Below are 25,427 nucleotides of genomic sequence, written 5' to 3' on the forward strand. Positions count from 1 at the left end.
AGCCCGGGCCACGCCCCCCGCTCGAGCCACGCCCCCGCCCCAGCCCGGGCCACGCCCCCCGCTCGAGCCACGCCCCCGCCCCAGCCCGGGCCACGCCCCCCGCCCGAGCCCCGCCCCGGCCATGGCGGCGGCCGGCGGCGCGCTGTGGGCCGAGGTGCGCGCGCTGCTGCCCGCCGCCGAGGCGGCGCTGCCGCTGCCGCCGCCCGGCGAGGTGGAGGAGTGCGTCCCGCCGCTGCTGCGCCGCGCCCGCGCGCTGCTCTACGGGGCGGGCGGGCCGCCGCGCGGGCGGGCGGCGGCGGCGCTGCGGCGCCTCGGCGCCGTGCTGCGCGACTACTCGTGGGAGAAGCTGAACGCGCGGCCGTGGCGGGACGTCGGCAAGGCCTGGCGGCAGGTCTACGCCTACGGCTGCCTCTTCGGCGCGCTGGCCGAGGCGGCGGGCGGCGGGCCGCTGGCGCCGGCCGTGCGCCTCTGCGACATGGGGCTGCTCATGGGCGCCTCCATCCTCGACAACGTCCTGGCGCGGCTCGTCCGCGTCCTGCAGGCGCGTCTGCCCCGCGGGGAGCCCCGTGCCGCGCCCGCCGGCGCCGCCCAGGTACCGCCGCCCGGGCCCCCGGCCCGCCCCCGGGAGGGGCCCCCGCCCGGCCCCCGGCCCCGGCCCGCCCCCGGGAGCGGCCCCCGCCCGGCCCCCGGCCCCGGCCCGCCCCCGGGAGCGGCCCCCGCCCGGCCCCATCCCGCCCCCGGGAGCGACCCCCGCCCGGCCCCCGGCCCCGGCCCGCCCCCGGGAGCGGCCCCCGCCCGGCCCCCCCCAGGTGCCCCCCATTGTCCCCGCAGGTCCCGGGGTCCTGGCCGGGCCTCCTGGGGGTTTCCCGCTGTTCCCCGCTGGGGCCAGGTTCCCGCCCCCCCTCCCCGGGGTCCCTCGGACATGGCTCCCAGGCCTCCTCAGGGAACATAGCGCTTGGTGCAGGCAGCACCATGTCCATGCCAGGTGTCACTGGGCTGAGGAAAAGGTGGAAAACTTTGTCACGAAGATGTTTGACGAAGATGTTTCTTTTACAGCGGGTCCAGATCGATCCTCTCCCAACTCCTTTTATACAGCCAGAAGATGCACTCCCACATCTTCACTGCCCTTCACTAGAGCATTTCAGAGACAACTATTTAATTCCACAAAAGCCAGTTGTTTTGGAAGGGGTTATTGACCACTGGCCATGTATGAAGAAGTGGAGGTCAGAAACTAGTGCTTCATTCCTTTTCGAATAAAGACAGGGGTTGCTTTGTGTGATTACTGCATCAGTGCAGTAATAGAGAATTTCATAGAAGACAAGTGCTGTCAGAATTTTTTTTTTTTTTTTTGTTAGGAGCATCTTTGCAATGCAGTATTTTCTTTACTTTTTACATGTTTCCCCAGAAATGATAGGCATCAAGTGCATGAAATCAGTTTAGAATATTACACTGTAATGCAGTTACGTTAGCGAAATCAGGTACTGGAAGAGACTATGCTGGAATCCAGGCCTTTCAGGGTCTGAAGCAGGGGAACACGCCAGTAAATCCCTGATGCTTTGTTTTAATTGGCTGAAAACAAGTGAGCATATATCGCTAAGTACTCCAGCGAATTTGCTCATGTTTTAAGTGAATTAGTCTCAATCAGACATAAGTCAGTGATTTTTACATTTCAGAACTTGCTGATAAATATTGTATTTGGAAGTTGATTTCAGAGCTGCATGATTGACTTTTTCACTCACAAGTACAATATTGATGTTTGTTTAATGGCACAGGTGAGTGCTGAGTTTCAGATGCCTGCATTCAGAAGTGAGTAGTAACATTGTAGGAAGGGCTTCTTTAAATACATCAGCAGCAAGAGGAGGACTAGGGAATATGTGGGCCCACTACCGAATGGGGCGGGCACCCTGGTGACAAGGGATACAGAGAAGGCAGAATTACTGAATGCCTTCTTTGCTTCAGTCTTCACTGCTAATGGCAGCCCCCAGGAATCCCAGAGCGTGGACGTGAGGGAGAAAGTCCAGAGAAGGGAAGACTTTCCTTTGGTCGAGGAGGATAGGATTAGAGACCTTCTGGGCAGGCTAGACATCCACAAATGCATGGGCCCGGATGGGATGCACCCACGGGTACTGAGGGAGCTGGCGTATGTTGTTGCCAGGCCGCTCTCCATCACCTTTGAAAGGTCCTGGAGAACTGGAGAGGTGCCTGAGGACTGGAAGAAAGCCAGTGTCACTCCAGTCTTCAAGAAGGGCAAGAAGGAGGACCCAGGCAACTACAGGCCAGTCAGCCTCGCCTCCATCCCTGGAAAGGTGATGGAACAGCTCCTTCTGGATGTCATCTCCAGACGAATGGAGGGAAAGGTGATCAGGAGTAGTTAGCATAGATCCACCAAGGGCAACTCCTGCTTAACCAATCTGATCGCCTTCTCTGATGGAATGACTGGCTGGGTAGATGTGGGGAGATCAGTGGACGTTGTGTACCTTGACTTCAGCAAGGCTTTTGATGCTGTCTCCCATAACATCCTCCTAGATAAGCTCAGGAGGTGTGGGTTAGACAAGTGGACAGTGAGGTGGCTTGAGAACTGGCTGAAAGGCAGAGCTCAGAGGGTCATCCTCAGTGGCGTGGAGTCTAGTTGGAGGCCTGTGGCTAGTGGCGTCCCCCAGGGCTCAGTACTGGGTCCCATCCTGTTCAACTTATTCATCAATGACCTGGATGAGGGGACGGATGATACCAAGCTGGGAGGAGTGGCTGATACACCTGAGGGTTGTGCTGCCATTCAGAGAGACCCTGGACAGGCTGGAGAGCTGGGTGGAGAGGAACCTCCTGAGGTTCAACAAGGGCAAGGGCAGGGCCCTGCACCGGGGGAGGAATAACCCTAGGCACCAGTACAAGCCGGGGAGCTGACCTGCTGGAGAACAGCTCTGCAGAGAAGGACCTGGGAGTGCTGGTGGATGACAGATTGACCATGAGCCAGCAATGTGCCCTTGTGGCCAAGAAGGCCAATGGTATCTTGGGCTGCATTGGGAAGACTGTTGCCAGCAGGTCAAGGGAGGTGATCCTGCCCCTCTCCTCAGCCCTGGTGAGGCCTCATCTCGTGTACTGGGTCCAGTTCTGGGCTCCCCGGTACAAGAGAGACATGGAGCTACTGGAGAGCGTCCAGCGTAGGGCTACAAAGATGACCAGAGGGCTGCAGCACCTGCCCTATGAGGAACAGCTGTGAGAGCTGGGCCTCTTTAGCCTGGGGAAGAGAAGACTTGTACACTTATCAATGTGTACAAGTACCTGAAGGGAGGGTGTCAAGGGGACGGGGACAAACTCTTTTCAGTTGCCCCGTGTGACAGGACAAGAGGCCATGGGCAGAAATTGAAGCACGGGAAGTTCTGCCTGACTGTGAGGGGGAATGTCTTCACTGTGAGAGTGACGGAGCACTGGAACAGGTTGCCCAGAGAGGTGGTGGAGTCTCCTTCTCTGGAGATATTCAAGGCCCGCCTGGATGCAACCCTGTCTAACACGCTCTAGGTGACCCTGCTGAGCAGGGAGGTTGGACTAGATGATCTCCAGAGGTTCCTTCCAACCTCACTGATTCTATGATTCTATGATTGTGGAGCTTGTTTATCGTAAGCAGTGGAGCCAGTGATTCCAATATTGAGAATCTAATATTTGTAGCATAAAGCTTATGACCCTTCTGAAATGGGGGACAAAACTCAAAAAAGCATAGTTTATCACAGCCAAGGGTAGAATCTACATTAATTGAGTGCATTTATTATTTTGTAGGTCTTTTATTCTCCTTTCATACTTGACTGCTTATTTCCTTGCTGCTTGCATCTTTCTGCTATCCTTTTTCTGTCTGGCAGGCTGGTTTTAGAGGGAAGAAATCACGGTGGTAGCATTTATTACTCTGGAAGGTGGATTTCCTACTCGAAGAATAGTATAAAAGGGTAATGAAACTTTTTGTATTTCAGTGTGGACTATTTTTGTCAAGTTGCGGGGTGCCGCACAGTTCCTGTAGAACTGGGTTCCCGATATACGGATGAGGAATGGTCTCAGAAACTCATGACTGTCAGCGACTTCATCAACCAGTATATCATAAATGAGGTCTGTGTTGTTTCATCTCTGAATACAGCAATGTGCTATGGAACAGAGAATTTTTGCCTCATTGGAGCTTGTTAGAAAATAGGTGCTTAGATTTGATCTTAATGGAGGTAGCGCACTATAGACACAACTGTGAATTAAAAGATTTGAAGTATTTTCAAGATCCAAAGCCACAAATAGTTACTGCAATAATAACTAGCTTTGAATTTATATATAATCAAATGTACAGCATTTGGAATTTGATGAATAGATACAGTTTGCAGCAAAAGCCTGGATGGTGGCATCCAGTTTAGCATAAGGGATTTAATTCAGCTCCTCAGCCAGCAGTACTGTTCTCCAACTGCTTAGTAATATCTATGATCTAGATACAAATTCACATCCCACCAAGTAAAAAATTAAACAATTGATTAGCTGTTGAATGTCCTTTTTGTTTGAAGCTGAGGATCAGAAGCCCTCCTTTTCTGTTCCTTAGTCTACTGGTGGTAAAACTGTATGTCATTGCAGGTTGGTCTGTGATACCGCCTAGACTAGAATGTGGAGATATTTATAGGGAGTGAAGGTGAAATTGTCTGTGGGCCAGCAGTGGGTCTGGCTATAATTCTGCAGAGCCCTGTCACAGGAGTGATAAGAGAATAACTGCCAGACTCCGTAGTATTGCAGCTAGGTTCCTCCAAGTAACTTAAGCTAGATAACTTGTTAGTTGTGAGGATATGTCTACACTCTTACAATTTCAGTATAAATGTGAGTTATTATTCTAGAAGGCCTTTTATAGTAATCAACTGTTGAGGCAATTCTAGTACTCTGAAATAGCACATTGGAAATTGATCTTACCTATAAATAAATTCTATAAACACAACTGAGAAGCCTTGCCCTATATATCACTATGTTTTTTTTTCTTTCTCTGCTGTAATTTCAGAACAGCGTAGGATACCTTGCCCAGCACCAGCTTTTTGATCAGGTAAAACTGAGTAAATGTTTTTATCTTTCTACAGTCATTTGTTGCCTTTTCAGCACAGGTCATCACAAGTCGTTTTGAGGATGCTGTAGTTACTAGATGGAAGGTCATATGGGGGGGGAGTTCTCAGTTCATACTCGCTTTTCCCACAAGTTGAAGGAACAGGAAAGATTTCACTCCACTTTGCTGAAAGGAGTGGAAACAAAATCCTTCCAGGAGTGAAGACATTCCGGTTTAGCACTGTTTTGGTACAGTGTAGCATTTACTTATATGAATATCACCTGGAAAGCGGCATTTCCCCAAGGAATATGTCACTCGGGAGAGATTTGGACAGCAGATAGTCTTCAGTGGTAATGTATTCATGTTCTGGTGTATTATTCCAGTTAACTAGAGGTGATAAGCTTGGTGAGAGACTTGCAAAGGAATCTCATGGAGAAGCAAGCTTAGCATGTAAAAGCTAAGTTGCTCCTTTTCCATGAACAGCAAACCTACTCATTTTTGTAGTTCCTGCTCCTTGGGTTTATCTGGTTTCTACAGAAGAAAAGGATCTCTGAAGAGTAAAAAAGAAGCTTCCATTTCTTTCTCCCACCTCTCCCTCCCTCCAACACAATTTGCTTGCTAGGACAAAAGTTTGGGGACATTTCCAGCAGATTCCCAGTACTCCAGGTACTTTTCCACTGCCTTGGCTGGACAAGCAGGTCATTTGTTCTCTTTGTGTCAAGCCCAGGTATTTTGTTCTGTGAATTATGTATCTTTGCAAATCAGCTCATACTCTTTCTTCATATGTTTATTTCTTTATGGGGTAGATCCCAGAATTAAAGGAGGATATCAATATCCCTGACTACTGCTGCCTGGGGGAAGGGGAAGAGGACGACATCACCATTAATGCTTGGTTTGGTCCACAAGGCACTATCTCACCTCTTCATCAGGATCCCCAGCAAAACTTTTTGGCCCAGGTGTGTGCTGTGCTTTTCTTAAGCATGCTATTAATGCTATTGCTAGAAAACATGCTTATAATATTTAAATATTAGATTAGCAGACAACTTGTTGAAGGATGGAGAATATGCAAATATTATTTGGTGATTCTGTTGCATTTTAACTACTGCACCTAATACCTGACTTAATAATGTAGACCCCCAACTGCTCATTGAGATAGATTATCACTTACTCTCATTTTACAGATAAGGAACTGAGATTGCAGAACAGTGGCTTTTCCAAGGTTATACAAGCAAATTGTAGCAGAGCTGGGAGGAACCTGAATCCCATCCCAGAGTACTAATAAGGAAGCTTCTTTTTGGAACAGCAGGTTGTGGGGTAGACGTAGATATATGCAGTAGTCCACTTTGTTATCCAGTACAGTTTCTGTCTGTGCATGCATAAAGTGTCAGATGAGGAAGTATTATTTGCACTGTGACATCATTAACCCAGTTACCTGCGAAGTGAAATACTTCGGTAAGCATCTTGAGAACTTTTACTAGAGTAACACAGTGAAATATTGTGGCCCTTTGAGATATGCAGTACACAAGGCCAAAGTCTCATTTTTTGGTCCAAGCAGTCAACAGTTGTACACATTTTTTTAAGCAGTGAGGTTTTCTGCTCACTGGAAGGAGCCTGGAGTTTTTTCCTTCCTCCCATCAGACTTGTTCACAAATATAGTTTACAGTTTCAGTTTTCAACAGGGTCATTACATTCAATATGTTCTATTGTGCTTATTTGTGGGAATGGGCCTTAGTTCCTGTGTCCCAAACAGAGGACAAAATCCTGCTTTCAATGACAACCTGTGTTTTCATGTGGAAATACAGCTTCATTCAGGGCCATCTGGAATGGGCTGTGCAATTGAGAATCTATCATATTTCTCTTCCACGCCCCCCACTCTCACAAAATAATTGCATTCTGAAAGAGGAGTATTCCACTATACATAGTATGTAATTTGGGGGGGATTTGGTGGGGGTGGAAGACCAATATAGAGGGAGTTGTTGAACCAGAAAAAGATACTTCACTTACAAGCTTCAGAACTTGTATTCTCTTGCCTGAATAATGGGAGTATACCTGCCAGATGCTGTAAAAGATTGTATGGAATCTTTGCAGTCTGAAGAGCAGGTGGTCCAGGAGCTTTCTGTTTTCAGTTAAAACCACCTCTCTCTCTGACTTTCCACACATACACATGTGTAAGCTGTGGCTGCAGACTTCAGGAGGGGACAAGTGCAAGTAACAAAGTATCATAGAATGGTAAGGTTGGAAGGGACCTCTGGAGATCATCTGGTCCAACCCTCAGCGTAGCCCCTATGGGGACTGAACCCATGACCTTGGCATTAGCAGCACCATGCTCTAACCAACTGAGCTAAATTGATTTGCTGCAGAGATTTAGTATTTTCATTAATATGTGCTCAGGTCAGTCAGTCCACTTGCCTTACTCATTCCAGTCACCCAATTAAGGACCCCAGTGAAAGAGCTAGTTTAATGATAGAGAAGTAAGAGCTAAAGGAGTATATGCAAGCTTAGCATTCACTGTCTGCTGGTACCTCTGTCTGCTGGCTGAACTGCACTAAGGAATCTATCTCCTTATTCTCAGTCCTTCTGACAATTACTATCTATGTAGAGCCCAAATAATATAAACTGGGTACCTTGAACTTTGAATTTAAAGTAATTTGAAGGCATTTGTTGGTATTTCAAATTCATATATGCACCAATAGAGCAAGTACTTGGATTCTAGTATAGATTTGTTCAAATTTTGTGTTATAGCAGTATCTGTTTACTAATAGTAGATGGTGATGTTTCTTATTATTCTCTCGGTAAGTCTTGTTACTCTGAAGGTAATCAGCTGCATTTTACTGCTAAATGCCAGCCATCGCCCAAAGTGTGGTACATTAGACTGGTTGCTAGTTAATTTAAGTCACTTTTCTGATAAGGTGTGCATTAATAACAAATGGAAAATACATATTGTAACATCTACAGGTATTTGGAAGAAAATATATCCGTCTATATTCACCGCAAGATTCTGAAAACCTATATCCACATGAAAGCCATATTCTTCACAACACTAGTCAGGTAAATAGTTGCCTGAAATTTTAAAATAAGTAATGTTACTTTATGGAATCATATTTGAGTAAAGACATTCCATTGTTGTGTGTGTTTTTTTTTAATAGGTCGATGTGGAGGATCCTGACTTAATTAAGTTTCCCAATTTCAGAAAGGCTGCATCTCAGTCTTGTATTCTGATGCCTGGGCAAGTTTTGTTTATTCCAGTTAAATACTGGCACTATGTACGATCTCTTGATATCAGCTTCTCTGTAAGTTTCTGGTGGTCATAGGCTGGAAGTATGCATAAAATCTTAAAATTTTAATAGCTATTAAAAAGAAGAAAAAGTGGCTTTTGACACTCTACAGAAGATAATTCTTTTTTAAACATGAGAAGGTTCTTCTCTGTCCAGAGTTCAGAGCTGGATATAAAATAATTTCCTATTTCAGAATGGTGAAAGAATCTGGACAACTAAAAGGAAGTAAGTTGGTACAGCTATTTATTTTTGTGAATGTTTCCGGTATAAGCTCCTTGTAAAGAGCATCTGCCAACTGATCATACGCTATGCACATGCACATTCTAAACAGCTCGATATATGCGCACTGCCAAGACACTGTGGCTCAAACAATGTTTGGAACAAAAGATGCATATAACCAAGCTAGTGTTTCCTCCTGTTTGAATTTAGTAACAGTAAAAATTGGAGTTAAACAAACAGTGAGGGAGAATGCTGCCCACAAATTCAATATATTAAAGTGCTAACATGAAGCATGATACCAGTCTCTGATGTGGAAAAAGTTAGTAGTATTAAGGACTAGAACTACACTTAATTGTCGTTAACCCATAGTTCAGTTACGTAAATTGAAACTTAATCGTACTTTGGTTAATGATTAGCTGAACTGCTGACATTCTGCCTTTCCCTGAGAAAGTCTTGAGTTTCATTTTCGTTTCTACCAAGGGAAGATACATTGCTATTCAACTCTGGCATTTGGCAGTGCAGTCTTTTTATCAAGCCACTCTTAAAAGGAAAAAGCATCCTTTCAGAAAACAAGGGAGATATGCTTGGCATTGTGCTGAAGGTGACCCTGCTTGAGCAGAGAGGTTGGACTAGATGATCTCCAGAGATCCCTTCCAACCTCAGCCATTCTGTGATTCTGTATACAAGAAAGCCTCCAGCAAAGCTGTGCAGACATAACTGTTTAGGAGAACAGTCAGGTCACTGACAATTTTATTGCAAGCTTCTTAAAAACTTTGGAAAAAAAACACTTAAAATTACAGTTATTAATGAATACAATTGCAGTCTGGCTATTCTGCAAGAGAATGGAAAAAACTTTTCACTGAAAGAAAGTCTTAACACCATCTAGTGCTGAGAACGAAGCTCTCTTCCTCTTTCTCTTTTTGATGACAACTGGGAATCTATCCGACTCACCTCTGTCAAGAAAACAAAAGCAAAGTTAATGAATGCTAGAAAGGAAGATATGGCATGACCTCCAGTTTCTCAAAATGCTTTATATATTCTTGGGCTTCTGTTCATAAAATCTAATTTCACTGTCTAAATGAATTCTGAAGAATTGGTGCTCTTTGTAGGAACTCAGCATTTCCAAAAGGTTTTTTGCTTTTAGGTTTTGGATTGTGTTAGTTTGGGGGGAGGTTAATACTATAAGAAACCGTATTCATGGGATCTACTAGGGACCACAAGACATACTACTGGCAGTTCCAATGCTCAGTGTTGCTCAGACGTGACTTACTGTTGACTAAAGTCAGAAATAACATATACTCAGCCACAACTACAAATAACATAAGCAATGACATTTAATATTACAGTCCATTCGTTAGCATTACTACATTTAGTTTTTTTAAATAGGTTGGTTTTTACCTGGAATCTCATGAGGCCAGAAATCATTACAGTGAGGACAGTGTGGTTCAGTCTGAGCTTTAAAGTACTTTCCGACACAAGGTAAATGCATTCCAATTCCACAGGTTTCACATACTTGGCTCTAAAATCAGAAACGTTAGTATAAAACCTTTCTGATCTGTGCTTCAGTTCAACATAAAGTTGTCAAAAAGGATTACAACTATGCCGTGCTTTATCCCAAAGAATATTTCACACATTACAGTTGGAAGACACTCAGAAGCCAATGCCTGTAAAGTTAAGACGAGGCATTTTCCTAGGAACTATGAAATACCGTTTCCTTAGATGGACAAAATTTAACTTGAAAGCTCAACAACACAGAGGTATTTGTCTGCAACAAAGGAGAGCGATTGAGATGGCAAACATTTCAGAAGCATCTTAGTTGGGAAGAACAGATGTAGAGTCAAGAAGCAAAAGAGTTTGATAGTTTTGAGAAACAAGAGTTCAGATTGTAACCACCTACCAGACAAGACTAAACTCTCAACTTACCAGGTATCAACGCACAATCCTTTAGTGAGCTACATCCACACACATGTTCATTTTAAAATCCAAGATGCAAGCAATTCCTGAACTGAAATCCCAGGACCAAAGATGGATGTGTATCACATGAAAGATTACTATTTGCAAGGTCCAAAGATCAAGATAGCTAGCCCTTACTGTTGAGCCTGAGTAAGGGTAACGGTTCACTTCTAGTCTGTTGGGCTTAGAAAACAAGGCAGTGTGATAATGTCCCTCATTAGATTAGTTCACTTTTGCCAAGTTTATACAGTATGCTTTTTCCCAAAGACAGAAAATAAAGTATCTACACTGACAAAAGAGGATTTTATATATATATATACACATATACACACGTGAGCACCTTTATCAGATTATGAGACTAGAGATGTTAGTACCTAACACTCAAAGGAAAGTATTACACACTTCAGCTATGACCATAATAGTCCATCAGCAGATGCCTGCTAAGGTAATCCAAAAATTGTGTTACCTGGATGGCAAGGCTGTGGCAGATGTTACACTTCCTTGCTACACCTTGGTAGTTGCTGAGAATGTATTGTTCCATCTCCATTATGCAGCGAGTATGCAGCGTATACTCCCCATTTTTCTAAGGAAACAACAAATGGCAAGATAAGCAATTTATTTTAGTTCCTTTTGCCCCTTTCGACATTGCTTACCACCCTGTAGCAAACATTTCACATCCACTTTTCTTTTGACAAGTGTGAAACAAACATGCCAACACCAATGAAAAGGCAAAGCCAAAAACCACATTTTAAGTGGCAGAACCTCATTTGCTTAGACGATCAGAACGATCTCACATCATAGAGATGTAGTCTTTGGAAGGTACAGATGAGCAAGCATGCCCTCCTTCACAGAGACAGTTTGGGGAGCCTTCGTCTGCACATCTGAGAAACTTCTGGCCTTCAGTGAAATCAGGGCATTTGCTGCTTGATGCAGCCTGGAAAAAATTTGCTAAAGCACTGCAACATAAGGAAACATGGCAGCATGTTGGAGATTTGTGATGCATCCAGCAGAGAAGGAATTGAGGTCTCACTACTAGCAAAAAGCTGCAATGTCTATTTAGTTTTTGGCTCATGAAGTAAAGGAGAATTCCAAATATGCACAATGGTGGGTACGCTGCTGGTACAAGAGTTTTCAACATGTTTGACCTCGCTGCTTTTTTTCCAGGAAATCCTAAATGTTACTGACAGCACTGATCACCTTGAAGAGCTTGATCCAAGCTTTAAGTATGTTCTGCTGTTAAGTATGAGGGATGTCTGTACACAGATAGCCGCACTAGCACACATACAAGAAACTGAAGCCATGTTCTGTGTAGACTTACCCAAGGACTTTTTGCTTGTAAATGTAAATGTGAATGATTCAAAAATCATTCACTGGGGTGACAATAAGGACAGGCCCCACAAAACCATTTTTGCTGTTGTTCATTAAAAAACAGCTCCAATTTCAGCTATCACATCCATGAAAAAATAATATCTGGACCTATCAAAATACAAACGCTTGGTAAGATACATTTGTTACCTCAGAGAGCCACTTATCCTCCACAAAAAGTTTCAACACTTGTTCTGCTTCCTTTTTCTTCATTTTCTTTGTCTTCAGTTGGTCAGCAAAGTTTAAAATCTCTGTGGAAGAGGCAAAGCCGTTTTCTGATAAAATGATTAGGTCCATCTATAGGAAGAAATACAGAAGCATACAATTAGGTAGGCACACCTCATAGTAATGTACCATTTTTCCAGCATAGATGTATATTCTGGTATATACTACATGGCTTGAACCTGAATAAAACACAGATCAAAAGCTAAAGCAATCCTAGTTTCCTTGCCCATTTTAATCTTTGCCAAGAACATGTACAGTGTTGCCTAAATGAAGCTGCCTGCAAGGACCCTTGAGCATATTCAGGACTGATGTATCTGTTTCTTTTGAGGAAAGATCTTTATTAACTAGAGTAAATTTGTCTCCTCTGGATTCATTGGTACTGCTGAACCTATCTAACACATTTAGGTTGTAACACTGTTACCAGTTTTCCAAGATTCCCTCAATGGGTACATTCCTGCTGCTCATTATCACAGAGCAGCATGCAGTTTATATAGTAGTACTAATATGTAGTAATATGTGCCATGACAACATTGTCTGTACAGTGCTGACATGACTGTACAGGTGCTACAACAACAAGAAAAAAAATCTCTGGATACTATCAATTTAGATGAGACTTCAGCAGCTGTCAACAGAACAGTCAATACACTACTCTTTCCAGTTTATAGCGGAAAAAAAGAATTTTAATGACTATAGTGCAAAACCAAGAAAGCCTAATGGCTGAACAAATTATGTCCTCAAAGTTCAAAGCATTATGAGAACAACCTACAGAACATGAAAGATACATAGCTACAATCACAACTCAAAATACTGATTCTTAATATGTAATTGGACTCTGCATGTCTTGGTATCTAGACCTAATAGATCTATTTGGAACTTTAAAAACTGCACAAGTATTATGTTTTCTTGTTTGATAAGCACTATTCTGACTAGTTAATTAAACACAGAATGAATTGGCTGCAGCAACAATAATATGCCGAATGTTTCCATTTAAATCAGCAAATCCTACTTCTACATTATTAGCATTAAATCTACTGTATATTAATAGAGTGCTGAAACCAGTGAGAGAAGCCAGTGAGAAGGTGTCTGTTTCTTACCAAGATTCAGCAATTCCAGCTGAGAATTCTAAAATAAGGTTGCTGAAGGGTGTTTGCTTAACTACAAGCAGATACGCTGAGTCATTCACTCCCATTACTGATTTCAGTTTAACAACAACTCATTTTCAATAGGGAATCATTGCTTCTCTATACTTCTATTTTTTCCCTACATGATTTGGGATAAAATTAACAATTGTAACTTATGTGAAATGGCAACTAGTTCCTGGAAAACATTTCAAATTTCTGTTCATTTTAAGAGGATATCGTCACAAATAATGCAATTTGCTAACTAATAAATGACATACTTACTGTTTTTCTGAACAATTCTAATTCATTTTCTGTATAGTCAGATGCCATTTTAGTTATTTCAGTTTCTGCCAGATTTACCTATACAAATAATATTCATACTGAGATCAAAATGCCTTATTTCTACATGATAAATTATAAAAGATAATCCAGTGAAAAGAATTTAGCATCTTAAAATTAACAGGAATGTTATTTCTTTAAGTAGCATGAAGGAGGCTATTCCTTAAAGGTAGTACCCAAATATTCTCTTTCTAGACCCTGCTCATTCCAGCCATATATTCTCCTCAGCAGACTTTGCCCAGTCCAAGTTCTCTCTAGAGCAACCCCCACCAATAACCTGGGACAAACGGAAGTAGACATGTGGAGAAGATTTTAAGACCGTATCTTAAGTTTGTATTAAGCTAATAGAAAAAATTGCCATTTTGAGACAAGATGCAAAGTCATACAGTAGATCTAATATAGTCCACCAGGACACTACACTAGACAACAGTGGTAAATATTTTATAATGTATATTTATAGTTTACTGTGAAGAACAATTATTGATATTTCATATTTGTATTGCTCATGCTACTGCTCTTCAGTATTGGCAAGATTACCCAAAAAGGTTAAAAGCAGCAGTTAACATTAGAAGACTTCCAGTATGGTATTTTTATGTCACTGTATAACCTTCCCTCTTTGACATTCACATTTCAAGCATCCAGGGAAATCTTATATAAGCTATTCCTTAGCAAACCTTTTATGTTAGGTTGCTTGTTGATTAAGCAAAAAAAGAAAACTAATGTTGGAAAGCTGTCCATGTTTTCTAGCTGAATATTCCTCTTGAGAAAGAAAAATATGTGAAAAAAAAATCTTGCTTCAGCTCTAAATCTTAAGCAATGTTTATGCTACATAAAACAGACACTACTATTGTGCTTATTGCCATATTCCATTCCCACACATCTATGGTGCTGACCAGTTTGTTCTCCCACTTCCCTGTTCTACATGTAGCTGGCACTTAAAGCAACCTTGTGTTTATTATGCACAGATACAGATAGGGTTTTTGGCCAATTTACAATGAGAAGGCATATGTACCTTTTATTGGCACATCATTCACAAAGGTTAATTTTACATCAGTGACACAAATGACCACTCATTACTGCTCCATGGGGCGATCAATACACTCATCATGAGAAGCCAAAACCATAAGATGGCAGCACATCACACACTTACTAGGGCATAACGTACTCTTCCGTCATCTTCAGACATTCCCTTCCGGATCTGCATAAACAAAGGCTGCAGATGGACATTAATAGTATTGATGAAATCATCCAATTTATCATGTGCGTAGTAGACTGGGGAAAAACAAAAAATAAACAAAAACAAAAAAAAGCTTATGCAGACCTTTTTATGTTTTATCTGCTGTTTTTTTTTCCTGGCCTGGGTAAAGCACTCAAAGTTATTCAGTCAGAATTTGAACAGGTCCATTATATGCAGCAGGTATATAACTTTTTGTGCTGCTGACTACTAACCTTCAAAAAAGTTCACCTCCTTGAAAATCAGAGTATATATAAAGAGTCCATATTTTTTTGCTTCACTGTTTAGAACCCACCACAGTAATCCATTAATTGCAGTGATGGCCTTGAACTAAGTTTAGCTGAAAATAAAACACCACCAGAAACAATTCTTACACACAACACAAAATACATATTTAATTTGTTTTTATACAAAAGATTCCTTGTTTCTTTCCTTGTGTTCTAATCTTGCCCAGAAAGCTCATGGTTTCTGTTTATAACAAGATTCCGTAAGTGGACAAAACCAACAAATAGCAAGAAAAAATTAAAGTAAGTATAATTATCTGAAATTATATTTTCACCTGCCTGGCACCTGTCAGCAGGGAAGAGACTGCAGGCATCAAGGCCAGTGAGTGTTAATGACAGATCTAAAAGAGGGTAACATGAAAGAGAATAAAAGAATATTCTTTTGTGCAAAAGCTGTAACATTTTAATTTTAGATTAAAGGCTGCTCTAGTAGATTCATTCATAAATTCTCCATAAAAATTAAATTAGAGGATGGATCACCCCAAAACTGTGCTTGAAAACTATAACATCCAAGGGTCTGTATACTTTACTACTCCATATTCAGGAGAAATGATGAATGCCATTGACCATTAGCAAAGATACATAACTTTCCTTCCACATTACCTTCCTTTCACAGCTGCAGCACTGTGTCCATTTCTGGGCTCCCCAGTGCAAGAGAGATACAGAGCTACTGGAAGGAGTCCAGTGAACAGCTACTGAAATGATTAAGTGACTGAAGCATCTCTCGGGGGGATCTTACCAATGCATTTAAGTATCCGAAGGGAGGTTATACAGAGGATGGGGCCAGACTCTCCTCTGTGGTGCCCAGTAATAGGACAAGAGGCAACGAGTACAAACTGAAACACAGGCAGTTCTATCTGAACATGAGGAAAAACTGCTTTACTGTGAGGATGACTGATCACTGGAACAGACTGATTAGAGAGCTTGTGGAGTTTCCATCCTTTGAGATACTCAAAAGGCATCTGGACATAGTCCTGTGCAATGTGCCCTAGGTGACCCTGCTTGAGCAGGGTGCTGGACCAGATGATCTCCAGAGTCCCTTCCAACCTCAACCGTTCTGTGATTCCTCTATAAAACACTTTTGTTCATGAAGCTGTACCACCAATAACCTCCAATCTAACTAATAGGATAGAAACTGTTTATTCAAATATATTACTACTAAAAACTAGCAATATACTGCAACAGCTTTGATGAGAAATAGAAGAAACTAATGTGATGTTACTAAAATGTGGTCATTCATCCACTAACTATCCACAGTCTTCTTACTCTGGCTCCACATATACAGGAATCTATCCGTCTTTTAGTAAAATAACTGAAAGCCCAGAGTGACAATACTACTTCAAACAACTGTTGTTAAGAAGGCCTTCTTATGACATGAATGGATTAGATGCATATTAAAGCCAGGACTGCTCTACTTCCAGAATATTAACCTTTTTCAAGAGTCTTAATTTCTGATAGCTTTCCAGCAAAATGTACTACCTTAAAAAATTAAAATTTAAACCTTACTAAAAGTTGCAGTAAATGATATTTCTCTAACAAAAAAAAATCAATTGTTCCTCTAGGGCAAAAAGTAAAATCTCAGCTAATATCATATCACAAATGTACTTATTGTAATCTGCTTTCAGTCAAATAAAATTAAAGCAAATTGCTATTCAAGTTTGCAGATCCAATTATGAAGAGAACAAAATTGTGCATAGTATTGAAAACCAAGTATATCATGGAACCACCTATTCTTTATCCTCTCTGTCAATAAGCAATCCTCAGCCCAGAACACTCAATAAAGATAGCATGTGGCACCATTAGAAAAAGAGTTCATTATATACAAGTATAGGACACTGCTTAGGAGCATTTTCTTTAAGAGAAATTATTTCAGTTCAAGGGCAGATAGATAGCAGATCATATAGTATTTTATTTTTTTAATTTAAACAACTCTTAAACTCAGGTATTTTCTAAAGAAAAGTTTAACAGTTCTCTGGCTGTCATACAATGTAGAGGTGCTCAGAGAAACCAGAAAATGTCTGTATGCAAACTATAAATAGCAGGTAGCTGTTTATAACTCTCACTTTGCATCTTGGTTAATTATTTTTTAAACTGGCAATGTTTTAAACTATATTGTTTAAAGACAAGCAAACATCAGGAGTCCCGTTATTAATGTCAGTCGGAGAAGCCACAGTTTCATGATAAATTTCAAAAAAAAATACATGGACTGTTTTAAAATCAGGGCTCCCACATTTAAGGCAAAAGACTACAAATAAGTTGAGTAAATGCTTTAAAAGAAAAAAGACAGGACCTTTACTCATATAAAACCTAAACACAGATTAAGCAGAAGATTAAGTGCAGTTCTAGTCTACAAAGCTGCATTACGAAAATAGCTCATTTTCCTTCTACTTTGACACTGATTACAGATGTAATATAAGCTACTGAGAACTAGTTTTGATATTTATGGTTAATTTTCAGAGTCAAATCATAATTAAAGGTAACAACTATACAATTTCTGACATGCAACTCATCAGTTTAGAAACTTTAGCATTACATAAAAACTAAAAGTAACCACAAAGAACAATATGACAAATTATTTTGAATTTTAAGTCACCGCTGCTCAATTTTGATTTCACAAGACTAAAACATTCAGAGAAGTGAGTTTTTTGAGAAAAATTTTCTTAAATTTCTCTGACTACCCTAAGTAGGAAGATTTATATAAAAAGTTCCCTATAAAGATTTGAAAATGCTGCCTGCTAACTTTTTTTATAGCTAGGGAAATACTGAGAGAGGACCAGTATTCATCAGAGAATCTAAGAGCTTGTCTGAAGTCCTTTAAAATCAAAACAGTCTTAGTTGCACTTCATAATAACATGTTTTGCAAAATCTTTTTTTTTTTTTTTTTTTTTTTTTGTTATACAACACAGGGAACAACCAGGAATACTCCCTCCTGATAGCAAAGATATTACATGAAGATATAAAAAACAGCAATCCTTGCCTCAGAGAGCTGAATGCTACATGATGGTTCAGTACAGACAAAGACTCACATATTCAATCTTCTGTCAGTTTTTTAACACAGAGAGTACTGAGTTTGGACTGAAGAGATATTAAGTAAGTCTTCATTACCACAACTTCTCAAAGAAGATTTGATAAGTTCCTCTACATTTCAGGTTTCAATCCAGCTACACGTCATCTGAAGTGAGGCAAAAAAATATTTTGTAAAAAATATGGCCTGGTTTACGTAGTAGACAAAAATAGATTGCTGTATTCCTTCCTTCTGGCCTTAAATTCTATGAATAAGTGATGCAAATCCACAGTGAAAACAGAGGAGTCCTGGTGGAGTGTCATTATGATAAGCCACCAGTATACTAGTAAGCCTGGTCGGAGCATGGCTTCCAAAACTAATAATGGGTAATATGATGCAGATGAGATGGAAAAACAGTACAGCTCTCCACTAGACCTCACCTTGTCTTCACCAAAATACTTCCTCAGCATTCACTTCTCCCACAACATATAGGAGAAATAACTGAGGTATTCACCATGCTGTAGAAAAGCTACTGCTGAGGAATTGTGTGATCTCAGTCCCTTTTCTGTGTTTTTTTTCCTAGTTCTCATTGTGTACACTGAAATTCCTACACTGCATACCCAAGAGCCACATTTTCTTTTTCAGGTTTTGAGATGCTTGATGCACTGTAAAGCAAAGTATCGAAACAACAGTACAGTACTTCTCTGTTGTTTTTCAGTGCTAACCCTTCCCCGATAACATAGAACATGGTCTTCAAGCAGATGATTATCTGCAAACCCCACCATAGATAATAAAAAAAGCTAAAAGATAATAAAAAAAATCCCCAAAGCTCTAGCTCAACTTTGCAGACAAGATATTAGCATAATTAGCATACTATGTCACACATCGAAGCAGCTACTGGGGCTTTTTCCTAGAATAATAAATGCTAAAAAAAAGTTCACCACATGTTAAAACAAAAATGCCTGTCTGGTGTATGAATCCCTTCTTTCTCATAGATAGTTTATTTAGTGGGTCTTAAAACAATCAACCATGAAATGTATTATGCCTAAAAAAATGGGTGTGACTGTAGACTAAAATTGCCACTCACAGATATTTTCTTCAGAGTTCACCTATCTAGCCAGTTAAATAAAATGCAGAATCTAGTTAGACAAAAGCCAGTAGTGTATAATCCCCATTAACGAATGGCTAAATAAATACATTCCTTCTCTAAATCCAAATAAGAAGGGAAAAAAAAGCAGTTTTATCTAATCCATTTGTTTAAACATCCCTTCACAAGTGCAATACATTAAATTTTGATAGAACAATGACTGATGTAACTCAATACAATTACATTTTATAATGAATTTTATAATACTGGTGTTCAATAAGTCTTGCCGTTGATTTGAAATGCAATCTGAATTTGTCCCTCCGTATTATCTGTAGATTCATCAAAAATATGCAGAAAGAAAATATGTTTGTTTTTTCTGTTACCCTTCTGGCCTTAAAGACCGTAGCAAAGAAAATACTTGTGAAAGCTCACATCTTTGGAAAATAAAATGCTGATGATCAAAATGCATAATATTGTTACGTTTCACAGAATCACAGAATAGCTGGGTTGGAAGGGACCTCTGGAGATCACCTGGATCTAAAACCTTTGGTCAAGCAGGGGCAGTTACAGCACATTGCCCAGGACCCATGTCCAGACATGTTCCAAATATCTCCAAGGATGGAGAGTTTGCAACTCTTCTGGGCGATTCCTTTCAGTGAATACTGAAGTGGTTGAACAACCACCATTACAGTGAAGAAATGTCTTCTTATGCTCAGGTGGAAGTTCTTGTGTTTCAATTTGTTTAAATACTTGTCAAATGAAGATGTGCTGAATCAAAGAAAAGATAGATCAGGTGGGGAATCTGTCAAAGGATAAAGAGGAAAGCACATGAATCTTAGTATTTACTCCATATGCTGAGGAAAAGAAGTGCTATTACAGAGAAGAATGTGTCTACCAAGGGGGATGCACAATTTTTCCAGTTGTACTATTTAGAGATGTAAACACATAGCTCCAGTGATTAAAGAACTACAGCTGGTTTGGAAGACAGTCAGAAAAATAACCGCAAACTCTCCTATTTCTACTATATTTTCTGCTTTCAGGCTAGAGACAGGATTATATTCATTTTTCAGGTATTCCCTTCCCACAGAGACTCTATGTCCTGTGAAGGGATCCAACATCCAGCACAGATACTAACAGCTCCCCAACTGTGCAAACACAGGAAAAAGGTGCTCATCAATCACACACAAAGACAGCACACAAAGCCACCCCAAAAAAGGATGCTGAGAACATCATGGTACTTCAGCTATATGTAACACTGGAATACTGTGAAATGTCTTTAGCTTTGCACCTAAGATTTTACCATAATGTGTTTCATAACTGAAGAAGCCATAACATACTGCAAACTGAAAAAAACAAACAAAAAAAATAATAATAATACATTTAACAGATTCCAGTAAAAATAATATCTTTCTTGAATTTGTATCCTAACTGAATTGCACATTTTCTAGTGGTCCTATGCAGCATTTTGATAAATGTTTGGAGCTTTTTCTTCAGAGATCTGTGCAGATTTTAGTATAGGTACCTGAATGCTAACAATAAGCATACATGTGCTGTACAAACAATAGAAAAGTGTGTCCTGGCCAAAAGCCTTGTGATTTTGAAATAAAACAGAACACGGGAACATGCCAAATATCAAGAGGGAAAATAGTCAGATTGCTCAGAGGCTACATAGACTGGTTACTGTATGACTTGCCTACATTAAACAAAGCTTTTTTATTTTATGTTTAAGGAAATCATCATCATGGATAGGTGACAGCCTTGTTATACAAAACTTACGATCCGTAAGGGAAAGGAATTAATTCAATTATGCTCTTTTGGGTACATTAGCTTTGATCTAACTAGAAAATTATTATTCAGAACACACTGAGCATTATTAAGATGTATTTGAAGACACTACATCAAAAACAGAACTTCTAGAAATAGTACAGACAGAGGTGAGATTCGTAATAGTATCACCACTGACAAGATCGTGGTGACTCTGCCCTAATAAGGATGGTCTGTCAGCTCACTGTTTTTTTACATTTGTTATGAAAAAAAAAAAAGTTCCATTCAGTGAGTCAAGTTCAACGTCCCTTTGTCCCCCAACATGACACACAGCCTTCCTAGGTAAAGTATTTAATAAAATTGTGACACTTAAAACTCCCACACTGTATCTGAGTAGTTTCACAATCTTTTCCATTGCACGCTGGCTGTCTCTATACAAAATACAAAGTACTTGGTAGGCAGCAGGCAGCAGCTGCAAGGGAGCTAATAAGAAAAAGAAAAAAGGAAAATGAAAATATATAGGTAGTGGGCTGTTCCAGAAAAGATTCTCAAGTCTGAGTTCACAGTGATTGCCCTTATCAGTGACTACAGTCTTTTATAACAAAAAAAGAACAGTTAGCAATGGTGATGCTAAAGTTATCATCACTGCTAACCACTTCAGTAACAAACTGAATAGTTCAATTTCCCTGCAATTATTGGTTCAGCTCTCAAGAGATTCATATAAACAGCATGAACTGACAAAATCCCACAAATATAACTGTTGAGGGATTATATTTTTAAAATCTTAAATACTAGAGTACAAAAGAGTAACTTGAGACGTACATTCAGTGCACATCGCTTCTTACACTGTGTAATTTAAGCAGTGTATTTTCTGTAGTTATCAACTTTCAACAGTAATTTGTTAAAATTACTACTTTAAACAGCATTTGGACATTTCCTTTCAAATGGCAATTATTTTATACATTCCTTTTTCCTTTTGTTCATAAATATGGACAAGAAAAAAATATGGGAATTTTATTATTTGCATTGTTTTCTGCAAAACAGCAATTAGAATTATTTTTTTGTTTTGTCAAACTACATAGCTTACAACTAAAACCTACCAATTAATTAGTGCTAAATGCATTACTCATTTCAGGTTTATTTCAGTTTGTGCCCACCACATTTTCAAAATTAGTGAAGATACACATTTACAGATCGCACGTAGAGCTCTCTGAAAAAATCATAATTGAGTTGATTACACATTTCTGTAGTATTTTTATTCAATCGAGAACTTCAAACAAATTTGAAAGTATATAACCAAATTTTTAGTCTACGTGCCATTAAGTTTAGCTTGTTATAGCATATATCAGGGCTAACCTAACCGAACATGTAAACAGTCAGACAACGGATTTACTCCAGATGGATGCATTGTGTAACAGCATATACTTCACATTATATTCCAAAGGAAATCCTTTCAAAGAAGTATAAAGGAAAACATTTTGGAGACTTAAACACTATCTTTGGCAAGAATGAATAAAATTTTGAATAGATAACCAAAAAAAAGTCTCTACTAAAATAAAAAATTAGTAGAGTTTGCTCTGTATGAAACTGAGATTTAATTTATTTTAAGCTTTAATTTCCTTTGAATTGTTTTATTTTTTCTTTTAGGAAAGAAAGGAGAGAGAACAAGCATGTCATTAAAATTTTTAACATTTCTTTAGATGGTGTATATATTCAAAAAAATGTAATTACCTCTAAACTAGATCAGAAAAAAAAGTGTTCTCTCATCTTATTCTAAGCACTTTTGCTTGGAAAGAGAGACAAACCTTTATGGATTTCACAGCAATGCCTGTGTAATTTCCTAGCCTCCGATCCTTCCATTATCCCATGAGACATCAGGATCTGCAAGAATCGTCGATGACTATCAGTCATCTGAGCTGCCATTGCAATATTCTACCAGGCTTCAAATGCTGAAAAGAGAGTAAACTGGAATTAATATAGATGTTCATGCAAGTTAAAAATATTAATTCAAAAGATATGTAAGATTCAATTAAATTTCTAATTTGTAAAAACAAACCAAAAAAAAACAGCTAAAAATTGAATCAGGGCAAAAAAAAGATCCATTAGCTTGATCTCCAAATATGAATGTTGACTAACTCCAGAGTTCTGTAAGAAAAATGTAAGAGAGAAAGTCTAACTGATTTTACCTAACACTTTCAGTTTTGTAATAATACAGACATTTTGCCATCATATCCCCCAACAATACTGTTAACATTTATTAGAGTCAACAGAACATCTTGCACAATTCTGTGTTAAATACTTCTTTTGTTTAGTTCATATTCAAATAACTTGTCTAATTAGACTGGAACTTACTTTGAATAGAAAATGCTCCTCTACATGTTGTGAAGAACATCCAAACTAAATATAAGTATTTCAAGAAATTCTTTGACCACTCCAGTCAAATAATCCCAAATAAATCTAAAAGATGCAAGAAGCTTCCAGAGTCCTCCAAATCAAAGGACCAAATAATGGACCAAATAGAGAAATGCAGCTTTATACTGAGATTTTAAATTTTATGTTTTCACTGCACTCTGGAGGCAGGTTACTGTTTCTAACAAGCACCACAAAGCATCATTGAGGGTGCTTCAAGGAGGATCAGTATCTCACATGCTGTTGTTCACTGCTCCCACCTTTCTAGATATAAATATCCAAGTGCATCCCAAACTCTGTAGGTTACTGTTATGCAGGAGGTAGCAGCGCAGGCATGACGTTAGTTAAAATACACCAGGAAGGAGCTAGAATAAAAACATGAAAAACCTTTCTCGTAAGTTTTACTTACTTCACAGGTAATTTTCTTTCAAAAGCAAAACTTACAGCTCTACCAGTAGTCTCTGTTCAGAGCCAGAGGCTCTGCTGCGCCTGAGGCCTCTGCGGCTGCAACGCACCAGGGAGGTTGCTCACAACAGCACTTCCTCCTGTGAAAAGACTCTGCCAAAAACTGCCCTGTCCCCCCCCAAGGTCTCCCTGTCCCCTTCCCCATCTTCCCCAAGGTCTCCCTGCCCCCAGCCTCGTCCCTCCCCAAAACACCTCCCTGTCCCCAGGCTGGCCTCCCCCAAAGGCCTACCTGCCCCCAGCCCTGTCCCCCCACAAAGGCCTCCTTGCCCCCAGCCCCGCCCCCCCCAAACACCTCCCTGCCCCCAGCCCCATCCCCCCAAACACCTCCCTGCCCCCAGCCCTGCACCCCCCAAACACCTCCCTGCCCCCAGCCCCGCCCCCCCAAACGCCTCCCTGCCCCCAGCCCTGTACCCCCCAAATGCCTCCCTGCTCCCATCCCCGTCCCTCCCCAAAGACCTCCCTGCCCCCAGCCCCGCCCCCCAAAGATCTCCCTGCCCCCAGCCCTGTCCCCCCCAAAACGCCTCCCTGCCCCCAGCCCCGCCCCCCCAAGACCTCCCTGCCCCCAGCTCTGCACCCCCCAAACGCCTCCCTGCCCCCAGCCCCGTCCCCCCAAACACCTCCCTGCCCCCAGCCCCATCCCCCCCAAACACCTCCCTGCCCCCAGCCCCGCCCCCCCAAACGCCTCCCTGCCCCCAGCTCTGCACCCCCCAAACGCCTCCCTGCCCCCAGCCCCGTCCCCCCAAGACCTCCCTGCTCCCAGCTCTGCACCCGCCAAACGCCTCCCTGCCCCCAGCCCCGCCCCCCCAAACACCTCCCTGCCCCCAGCCCCATCCCCCCCAAACACCTCCCTGCCCCCAGCCCTGCACCCCCCAAACACCTCCCTGCCCCCAGCCCCGCCCCCCCAAACGCCTCCCTGCCCCCAGCCCTGTACCCCCCAAATGCCTCTCTGCTCCCATCCCCGTCCCTCCCCAAAGACCTCCCTGCCCCCAGCCCCGCCCCCCCAAAGATCTCCCTGCCCCCAGCCCTGTCCCCCCCAAAACGCCTCCCTGCCCCCAGCCCCGCCCCCCCAAGACCTCCCTGCCCCCAGCTCTGCACCCCCCAAACGCCTCCCTGCCCCCAGCCCCGCCCCCCCCAAAGGCCTACCTGCCTCCATCCCTGTACCCCCCAAAGACCTCCCTGCCTCCATCCCTGTACCCCCCAAAGGCCTCCCTGCCTCCAGCCCCGTCTCCCCACCGCCCCAGAGGCCTCCCCACTGCTGTTGCTGTTGTCCTGTCCTGTCCTGTCCTGTCCCGTCCCGGCCCCGGCCCCGCCGCGCTGCCTCATCCCGTGGGCCTGCAGTACCGCAACGCTCCCGCACTCGACAATTCGGGAATCGTTGCAGCCACCTGCCATCGACCAGCTCGGCCAGCGCCCAGCGCTACCCGCGCGCCTGGCGCAGCGGCCGCGTCCCCGGCCGCGCGCGCGCTGGAGGAGGCCGCGCTGGCCCCGGCCCCGGCCCCGGCCCCGCCCCGCACCGCCCCGGCCCCGGCCCCGCCCCTGCCCCGCCCCGGCCCCGCCCCAGCCCCGGCCCCGCCCCGGCCCGGCCCGGCCCCGCCCCGGCCCCGCCCCGCCCGCACCCTTGTGCCCGGCGAGCGCGCGG

The 25,427-nt window shown here is 42.1% G+C and overlaps 2 protein-coding genes across 8 annotated transcripts; one reads left to right on the top strand and one right to left on the bottom strand.

The window, feature by feature from the left end:
* Positions 1–121: 121 nt before the first annotated feature.
* KDM8 (lysine demethylase 8) lies at positions 122–9,617 on the top strand. The gene is made up of 7 exons (XM_062587851.1): positions 122–592; positions 1,057–1,223; positions 3,960–4,092; positions 5,006–5,047; positions 5,851–6,000; positions 8,000–8,092; positions 8,191–9,617. The coding sequence occupies exons 1-7, from the start codon at positions 122–124 to the stop codon at positions 8,353–8,355; spliced, it is 1,221 nt and encodes a 406-aa protein (XP_062443835.1). The 3' UTR covers positions 8,356–9,617.
* NSMCE1 (NSE1 homolog, SMC5-SMC6 complex component) lies at positions 9,272–25,244 on the bottom strand. 7 transcript variants are annotated; one of them, XM_062587856.1, is made up of 10 exons: positions 25,174–25,244; positions 23,768–23,868; positions 23,584–23,688; positions 22,720–22,863; positions 14,692–14,813; positions 13,485–13,562; positions 12,007–12,153; positions 10,958–11,074; positions 9,937–10,057; positions 9,272–9,491 (listed from the first exon to the last, which is right to left on the bottom strand). In XM_062587856.1, exons 4-10 carry the CDS (start codon positions 22,835–22,837, stop codon positions 9,421–9,423), a joined length of 774 nt encoding a protein of 257 aa, XP_062443840.1. In that variant the 5' UTR covers positions 22,838–22,863; positions 23,584–23,688; positions 23,768–23,868; positions 25,174–25,244; the 3' UTR covers positions 9,272–9,420. The 7 variants fall into 7 exon arrangements, with proteins under 7 accessions (XP_062443840.1, XP_062443839.1, XP_062443837.1 ...); XM_062587855.1 differs by having other exon boundaries at positions 25,130–25,210; XM_062587853.1 differs by lacking the exon at positions 25,174–25,244 and adding an exon at positions 25,146–25,164.
* Between the last annotated feature and the right edge of the window lie 183 nt (positions 25,245–25,427).

This window comes from Rhea pennata, chromosome 15, assembly GCF_028389875.1.
Source record: "Rhea pennata isolate bPtePen1 chromosome 15, bPtePen1.pri, whole genome shotgun sequence".
Classification (NCBI taxonomy): domain Eukaryota; kingdom Metazoa; phylum Chordata; class Aves; order Rheiformes; family Rheidae; genus Rhea; species Rhea pennata.